The sequence below is a fragment of the Limanda limanda genome, chromosome 20, assembly GCF_963576545.1.
Source record: "Limanda limanda chromosome 20, fLimLim1.1, whole genome shotgun sequence".
Lineage (NCBI taxonomy): Eukaryota > Metazoa > Chordata > Actinopteri > Pleuronectiformes > Pleuronectidae > Limanda > Limanda limanda.
The window spans coordinates 1,401,422-1,410,090 of NC_083655.1; the positions used below are offsets into that span (position 1 = coordinate 1,401,422).

Below are 8,669 nucleotides of genomic sequence, written 5' to 3' on the forward strand. Positions count from 1 at the left end.
TAGAGGAGGGGGAGGAAGAGCAGGAGGAAGAGGAGGAGGAGGGGGGGGCGGGTCGCATGGCCGACGTGAGAATCAGCTGCAGCAGCAAGAACAGACAAGAAGGGAAAGAAGGAGAGAACAAATGGAGGAGGAAATAAGCAGAGGAGGTCAAGAGACAGTCGAGCAGAAGCAAAACAACTGTTATTTAAACTTTTCTTTTGTCAACAGGTGACAAACTAACAATATGTTTAATGTCTTGAAACTTTCAGATTTTCCCTCTCGGCTCCAAACTGCTGAGAACTATCATCTTCAGATTCATACTTTCATATAAACAGGCTGATTTGATGGGGACTATTTTCAGCAGCGGATGAATCCACATTGTGTGGAACATGATGATGTCACTGAACTCGAGTCAAACTACGATGTGACTTTAAATCATACGTGGATCTACTGATGCTTCCTGGTGACAACAGCAAGACGGAGAGGATGGAAACGATGTGTGTGTGTGTGTGTGTGTGTGTGTGTGTGTGTGTGTGTGTGTGTGTGTGTGTTTACCATCTGAGCTCTAAGCAGCACCTGGTCTTGGCCGGACCCTCTGAGACCTTTCCCCAGGAGCAGTGTCTGCTGGGAGACCCTCGGCCTGACAGGGGAGGGCATCTGATTGGCTCGCACAAGACCAGGTGACACCACAGGATGAGCCTGAGACACCTGGGACAAAGGGAGGAGAGGAGGAGAGACGAGGGAGGAGAGGAGAGGAAAGGAAAGGAGGGAGGAGAGGAGAGGAGGAGAAACGAGGGAGGAGAGGAGAGGAAAGGAGGGAGGAGAGGAGGAGAAAGGAGGAGAGGAGGAGAGGAGGAGAAACGAGGGAGGAGAGGAGGAGAAAGGAAAGGAGGGAGGAGAGGAGAGGAGGAGAAACGAGGGAGGAGAGGAGAGGAAAGGAGGGAGGAGAGGAGGAGAAAGGAGGGAGGAGAGGAGGAAAAGGAGGGAGGAGAGGAGGAGAAACGTGGGGGAGAGGAGGAGAAACGAGGGAGGGGAGGAGAGGACACGAGGGAGGAGAGGAGGAGAAACCAGGGAGGAGAGGAGGAGAGACGAGGGAGGAGAGGAGGAGAAACCAGGGAGGAGAGGAGGAGAAAAGAGGGAGGAGAGCAGGAGACACGAGGGAGGAGAGGAGAGGAAAGGAGGGAGGACAGGAGGAGAAACGAGGGAGGAGGAGAGGAAACAAGGGAGGAGAGGGGAGAAACGAGGGAGGAGAGGAGGAGAAACGAGGGAGGGGAGGAGAGGACACGAGGGAGGAGAGGAGGAGAAACGAGGGAGGAGAGGAGGAGAGACGAGGGAGGAGAGGAGGAGAAACCAGGGAGGAGAGGAGAGGAAAGGAGGGAGGAGAGGAGGAGAAACGAGGGAGGAGAGGAGGAGAAACAAGGGAGGAGAGGAGAGGAAAGGAGGGAGGAGAGGAGGAGAAACGAGGGAGGAGAGGAGAGGAAAGGAGGGAGGTGACAAGGAGAAACAGGGAGGAGAGGAGGAGAAACGAGGGAGGAGAGGAGAGGAAAGGAGGGAGGAGAGGAGGAGAAACGAGGGAGGAGGAGAGGAAACAAGGGAGGAGAGGGGGAGAAACGAGGGAGGAGAGGAGAGAGAAACGAGGGAGTAGAGGAAAGAAACGAGGGAGGAGAGGAGAGAGAAACGAGGGAGTAGAGGAAAGGAAAGGAAAGGAGGGAGGAGAGGAGAGGAGGAGAAACGAGGGAGGAGAGGAGAGGAAAGGAGGGAGGAGAGGAGGAGAAAGGAGGAGAGGAGGAGAGGAGGAGAAACGAGGGAGGAGAGGAGGAGAAAGGAAAGGAGGGAGGAGAGGAGAGGAGGAGAAACGAGGGAGGAGAGGAGAGGAAAGGAGGGAGGAGAGGAGGAGAAAGGAGGGAGGAGAGGAGGAAAAGGAGGGAGGAGAGGAGGAGAAACGTGGGGGAGAGGAGGAGAAACGAGGGAGGGGAGGAGAGGACACGAGGGAGGAGAGGAGGAGAAACCAGGGAGGAGAGGAGGAGAGACGAGGGAGGAGAGGAGGAGAAACCAGGGAGGAGAGGAGGAGAAAAGAGGGAGGAGAGCAGGAGAAAGGAGGGAGGAGAGGAGGAGAAAAGAGGGAGGAGAGGGGGAGACACGAGGGAGGAGAGGAGAGGAAAGGAGGGAGGACAGGAGGAGAAACGAGGGAGGAGGAGAGGAAACAAGGGAGGAGAGGGGAGAAACGAGGGAGGAGAGGAGGAGAAACGAGGGAGGGGAGGAGAGGACACGAGGGAGGAGAGGAGGAGAAACGAGGGAGGAGAGGAGGAGAGACGAGGGAGGAGAGGAGGAGAAACCAGGGAGGAGAGGAGAGGAAAGGAGGGAGGAGAGGAGGAGAAACGAGGGAGGAGAGGAGGAGAAACAAGGGAGGAGAGGAGAGGAAAGGAGGGAGGAGAGGAGGAGAAACGAGGGAGGAGAGGAGAGGAAAGGAGGGAGGTGACAAGGAGAAACAGGGAGGAGAGGAGGAGAAACGAGGGAGGAGAGGAGAGGAAAGGAGGGAGGAGAGGAGGAGAAACGAGGGAGGAGGAGAGGAAACAAGGGAGGAGAGGGGGAGAAACGAGGGAGGAGAGGAGAGAGAAACGAGGAGAGGAGGAGAAACGAGGGAGGAGAGGAGGAAAAACAAGGGAGGAGAGGAGAGGAAACGAGGGAGGAGAGGAGGAGAAACGAGGGAGGAGAGGAGGAGAAACGTGGGAGGAGAGGAAAGGAAAGGAGGGAGGAGAGGAGGAGAAACAAGAATTATCACAGATTGCTTGAATGACATCTGGTCTCTTCCACATGTAAACAGTTGTATCATACCAGTGTGTGTGTCTGTTCACTGTGTGTGTGTGTGTTCACTGTGTGTGTGTGTTCACTGTGTGTGTGTCTGTTCACTGTGTGTGTGTGTGTTCAATGTGTGTGTGTTCACTGTGTGTGTCTGTTCACTGTGTGTGTGTCTGTTCACTGTGTGTGTGTCTGTTCACTGTGTGTGTGTGTGTTCAATGTGTGTGTGTTCACTGTGTGTGTGTGTGTTCACTGTGTGTTTGTGTGTGTGTGTGTGTGTTACCTGTCGGCCAGGGGGACTGGCTGGTGTGTGGAATGGCGTGATTGGCGTGGAGGTCGGCGTGGATCCGTGCCTCATGTTCCCGTTGGTCAGGCTGGTGGAGGTCTTTGTTGCCATGGCGCTGGAGGAGGAGGAGGAGGAGGGGAGGAGAGGGGGGGCGTGAGAGGAGGAAGGAGTGGACGGAGGGAGGAGAGAGGAGGAAGAGGAGGAAGAGGAGGAAGAGGAGGTTTGAGCAGCAGGAAGTGACTTGGAGACCCCCGTCGTCGGGGAGGGAAGGATGGGGCGAGAGTACGTGCGGAGGGGGGGGGTCACGGTGGAGCTGAGTCTCGGGGGGGCCGGGACCAGGATGTGAGGAGACGCCGCCGCCGCCATCTTGGGGCCATGGCTCCCAGAGAGGGAGGGAGCAGGGGTGAGGGGGGGAGGAGGGGAGGAGGTGGTGGGGGTCAGCGTGGGCGCTGGGGGGTCGAGGAGCAGGGGGTTGGGTGTGAGCCGAGGGGGGGTGGGAGTGGGGGGGGAGGAGGAGGAGGAGGAGTCGACCGTGGTGGCGCCGGAGGCCGGAGGGCCGCTTCCATTGGTGGAGCCTCCGTGGTTAGACTGGGGCGATCGAGGCAGCTCCCGGTCCATGCTTCAACACTGAGAGAGAGAGAGGGGGGGGAGAGAGAGAGAGAGAGGGGGCGGGGGGGAGAGAGAGAGTGAGAGAGTGAGAGAGAGAGAGAGAGAGAGAGAGAGAGGGAGAGAGAGAGTGAGAGAGAGAGGGAGAAAGAGAAAGAGAGAGAGAGGGAGAGAGGGAGAGAGGGGGGAGAGAGGGAGAGAGAGGGAGAGAGAGAGATAGAGAGAGGGAGAGACAGAGAGAGAGGGAGAGAGAGAGAGAGAGAGAGAGAGAGAGAGAGAGAGAGAGAGAGAGAGAGAGAGAGAGAGAGAGAGAGGGAGAGAGAGAGATAGAGAGAGAGAGGGTGAGAGAGAGGGCGAGGGAGAGAGAGAGAGAGAGAGAGAGAGAGAGAGAGAGAGAGAGAGAGAGAGAGAGAGAGAGAGAGAGAGAGAGAGAGAGAGAGAGAGGAGAGAGAGAGAGAGAGAGAGAGAGGGACAGAGAGAGAGAGTTTGTCACTACTTTCTCTCACTTCACTGACAGACTGATGCATTAATTCAGTAAAATGACAGGAGGACGTGTAAATATAAATATGAATATTAATATTAATATTAATAACCTCCACCAAGAAGCTTTTGTTGTGTTTCCTGTTCGGTGACTTGTGTCTTTACCAAGAAATCATGTTTCATAGAAACCTGGAGGAAGGAAGTGGTTCAGATCCATAAAAGAGTTTATAGCTTCATATCTTGAACTTTATATATTGAAGATGTTTCTCAACATGTTCACAGAGATTAATCCTGACGACAATAACACAGAACTGACGAGTGATAATTCAATGTTTCATTCAACTGTGTTTTAAAAGTTCTATTTACAGTCTGTAGTGATTATTAATCTGTAAAAATGAACACATCGAAGGAAAACAAAAGGAAACAATTCAGATCGATTTCAGAACTAAGGTTAAAAGTCTCAAAGCTGAGGAGGAGGAGGAGGAGCAGGAGGAGGAGCAGGAGCAGGAGGAGGAGGAGGAGCAGGAGGAGGAGGAGGAGCAGGAGGAGGAGGAGGAGGAGGAGGAGGAGGAGGAGCAGGAGGAGGAGGAGGAGGAGCAAGAGGAGGAGGTGCAGGAGGAGGAAGAGGAGGAGGAGGAGCAGGAGGAGGAGGAGGAGCAGGAGCAGGAGCAGGAGGAGGAGCAGGAGGAGGAGGAGGAGGAGGAGGTGCAGGAGGAGGTGCGTGAGGAGGAGCAGGAGGAGGAGGAGGAGGAGGAGGAGCAGGAGGAGGTGCGTGAGGAGGAGCAGGAGCAGGAGGAGGAGCAGGAGGAGGAGGAGGAGGAGCAGGAGGAGGTGCAGGTGCGCGACCAGGAGGAGGAGCAGGAGGAGCAGGAGGAGCAGGAGGAGGTGCAGGTGCGCGACCAAGAGGAGGAGCAGGAGGAGGAGGAGCAGGAGGAGGAGGAGGAGCAGGAGGAGGAGGAGGAGGAGCAGGAGCAGGAGCAGGAGCAGGAGCAGGAGCAGGAGGAGGAGGAGGTGCGGGAGGAGGAGCAGGAGCAGGAGGAGGAGCAGCAGGAGCAGGAGCAGGAGCAGGAGCAGGAGCAGGAGGAGGAGGAGGAGGAGGAGCAGCAGGAGCAGGAGGAGGAGGAGGAGGAGGAGGAGGAGGAGGAGGAGGAGGAGGAGGAGGAGGAGGAGGAGGAGGAGGAGGAGCAGGAGGAGGAGGAGGAGGAGCAGGAGGAGCAGGAGGAGGAGGAGGAGCAGGAGGAGGAGGAGGAGGAGGAGGAGCAGGAGCAGGAGGAGCAGGAGGAGGAGCAGGAGGAGGTGCAGGACCTGAACCTCTGCTCCAGCAGGTGTCACAGCTGCTCACATCTGGCCTGCGACGTGCACGCGCCTCACTTCACTCAGAGAGAAGATGGAGCGCGGCCTGCTCGGCGCGTGCACGCTGTGTGCGCGTTGCGTGCGCGATGTGCGTGAAGCCCCCCCCCCCCGACCTCTTACCTCTGAGTCGTCCTGCAGGTTCCCCCCGGGGCGCGTGCTCGTGATGAAGGCTGATGAAGAGGAGCTGAGATGGGCGTGTGCGCGTGGAGCTCCACTTCCTCGTCTGACAGCTACAGGAGCCGCTGCCGGGTGCGCGCCCCCCCCCCTCCGAGTCCCAGCACGCACACGCACGCACACGCACGCAAAGTTGCACAGCAAGACAGGCGCGTGCGCGACGTGCATGGGCGCGCGTGTGTGTCGCACTTTGCTCGGTGCTTCTTCAGCCGCAGTCAGGCCTCTCCTCCCCGCGGGGGGGGCAGCGAGTGGATCCGGCCTCCACCGGGGGGGGGCGGGGGTCCGGTCCGGTTCCTCCGGTTCTCCTGCGGGTCTGCGGCGGATCGGGGCCGGCGCGCGGCCACTGGGAGGCGGCTGCCGGGGCCTGGTCGGTCCGCTGCGGGAGGAGCAGAGAGAGAAGCTCCGGAGCTGAGAGGAGACAGCTCCACTCACAGCTCAGGAGGACCAGGACCACGCCGCGGGCACGCGCCTCCACTCACAGCTCAGGAGGACCAGGACCACGCCGCGGGCACGCGCCTCTCCACTCACAGCTCAGGAGGACCAGGACCACGCCGCGGGCACGCGCTGTGCACACTCAGAAAACACGTAAACACAACAATAACCACAACAATAATTTCATTGCATGAGGATAAATACAGAAAATCATTCAAATAAAAACTCATTTTCACTCTCAGAATATTATATGATCATATTTCTGATCTTTATTTCTCACTGTTGGCTCCATATCACGTGTTAAATATAAAGTCTGGTTATGAAAACACATTTAATCTCACTATAAATTCATATTTTCATTTGGATCTGAACCAAATCACTCACACTCATTGATATCAGTCCGAGGAGAGAAGTAGATCACTGTCCTCTGAAATGCAGTGAGAGCAGGAAGAAGCATTAAATATAAATACTGATTAAAGTACCTGCGAGTTGTTGCCTGTACACACAGTATCTGAGTGAATGTGTTGTGTATGATCTGTAAATATTCTGTGTGTATTATTAAATTCTGTCTTCAGTCCATCTCTGTATATTATTAGCTCTCAGTAATCAGATGAGCTTCAGACTTTGTTCACATCAACATCTTCACAACAAATTCTGCGTCACCAATTTTAATCTGCAGCTGCTTTAAAACACACTGTACCGGAAACCAGAGGGCTGTGCCTTCAAAATAAGACGCATCATTGACCACCTGACGTCTGACGTTGATAAACTGGGGTTTTATGAGTTGGTCTCAAAATGCTTGTTTATTTTATGTTGTCGTGGTTTTAAATGTGCTATATAAATAAACTTAAATTGACAATGTAAAGCAACATTCAGAGACAACCAGGAACATTTTACACTTTAGTCGCTGAAACGAGATTTTTAACCAACACATTTATTTTGAAAGCGTGAACCGGATGTGCTCGTCCAGCTCGCTGCACTTTACTCGGGAGTTGCTAAGGAGCAAACACCATGGCAACGAATGAGTCCAGAAAAGTTGTCAGTTTTTGATCTTTCATCGGAGCAGGACAAACTCTAATATCATCATTTCATCCTCAGATCAGTTTGTATTAAAGTATCGTCACCAAACCAAATGTAAAACCCAGAAGACAGTTCATGACTTATGTGTAAATAATAACTTTATTTATATCAAAACAAGGTTTCAAAGTGATTCACAAAACACAAACATGTATGAATTTCTTTTCTAATTAAACTAAATTGAAAACTTTAGTATGAAAAACCTTGAAATGTCTTCATCCCAAAATTGATCGGACTCTTCAGATGGATGAGTCCGTTCCTTCTCCTCCATAGACAGATACACACAGACGGACACACACAAACACAAACACACTGTGACAGGATTTCTCTGTGTGTTTGTGTGTTTGCAGGCGGCTGCGTGAGTCTGGAGGAAGTGACTGAAGCAGCAGCAGGAAATGATGCAGGCAAGAGGAACAGAAACCGGTCTGACGACTGACGACACGTTTACATACATGTGTTACATGAAGACAAATAAAATGGAGGCCGAGTTTGAAAGCAATATGCAAAGTGAGTCTGATGTGTGAGTGTGAACAGGAGAAAGTTTCCTCCTTCTCTCCCTGAGCGTCTGTTCTCTGTGACTCTGCTGAGTGGGTTCCATCTCCTGAGAGAAGAACTGACTGAGAGTCACAAACTGTCTCAAGCAGCTGCAGCTGAAGAGTGAAGCTGAACTGAGATCAGTTAGAAACACTCTGAAGTTATTAACAACCAGAGTCTATCTCCAAGATTCAGCAGGGAACTGTTAAAACATGAAGGATTCTGAACAGTTTGGTGGATGTGTTGAATTATCTAAGTCCTAAATCACATGGCCTCCTGTTTATTTCAAATATTCAAACTGTCTTACATTGTTGTTGTGTATTATCTGTCATCAATAAAGACACTTTCATATTTATTTAATAAACATTTTGACAGTGAATGTTTTATACAAAGATGTTTGTTTATCCTGATATATGTATATTTTGAAGTCTGCACCTATTCACAACAACCTTCCTTTCTTTTCAATTTACAAAACAAAGAAATCAAAAATCCTAAGAACCAGAATCAAACAGAACTTTTTTCAGGATTTCTCCAGATAAATGTTTGTATATTTGTACACATTTAAAACGACTGCAGGTATTTCTTAGAGTCTGTGAAGGTTTTGAATTTTCATGTTGATGTAGTTCAGCAAAATAAAACAATAAATAAATAAATACCAGTGTGACTCGCCTCTCTCCCACCGACAGAGGGCGTGTTCTGCTGCTTTCAGCTGAGAGACGTTCTGGTGCAGAGCGGGACGTGTCAGAGTGATGATGAGGATGAAGATAATGATGAAGATACATAACACAGACACACAAACAGACACACACAGACTCTCTCTCACACACACACACACACACACACACACAGACACACAAACACACAAACACAGACACACACACACACAGACACACACACACACACACACAGACACACAAACACACAAACACAGACACACACACACACACAG

The 8,669-nt window shown here is 52.4% G+C and overlaps 1 protein-coding gene across 2 annotated transcripts in view; it reads right to left on the reverse strand.

The window, feature by feature from the left end:
* The window catches only part of si:ch211-230g15.5 (nascent polypeptide-associated complex subunit alpha, muscle-specific form), a 12,649-nt gene extending 6,924 nt beyond the window's left edge, over positions 1–5,725 (reverse strand). The window contains exons 1-4 of one of the 2 annotated variants that reach the window (XM_061093858.1): positions 5,624–5,725; positions 3,062–3,691; positions 535–687; positions 1–76 (exon numbers count right to left, since the gene is read on the reverse strand). The exon at positions 1–76 is cut by the window's left edge and continues 17 nt beyond it. In XM_061093858.1, the coding sequence (XP_060949841.1) occupies positions 1–76; positions 535–687; positions 3,062–3,682 (850 nt within the window). In that variant the 5' untranslated portion in view covers positions 3,683–3,691; positions 5,624–5,725. Of the gene's footprint in view, positions 77–534; positions 688–3,061; positions 3,692–5,623 lie in introns of those variants that run through there. The other variant, XM_061093857.1, reaches the window with a different exon arrangement.
* Positions 5,726–8,669: the final 2,944 nt, after the last annotated feature.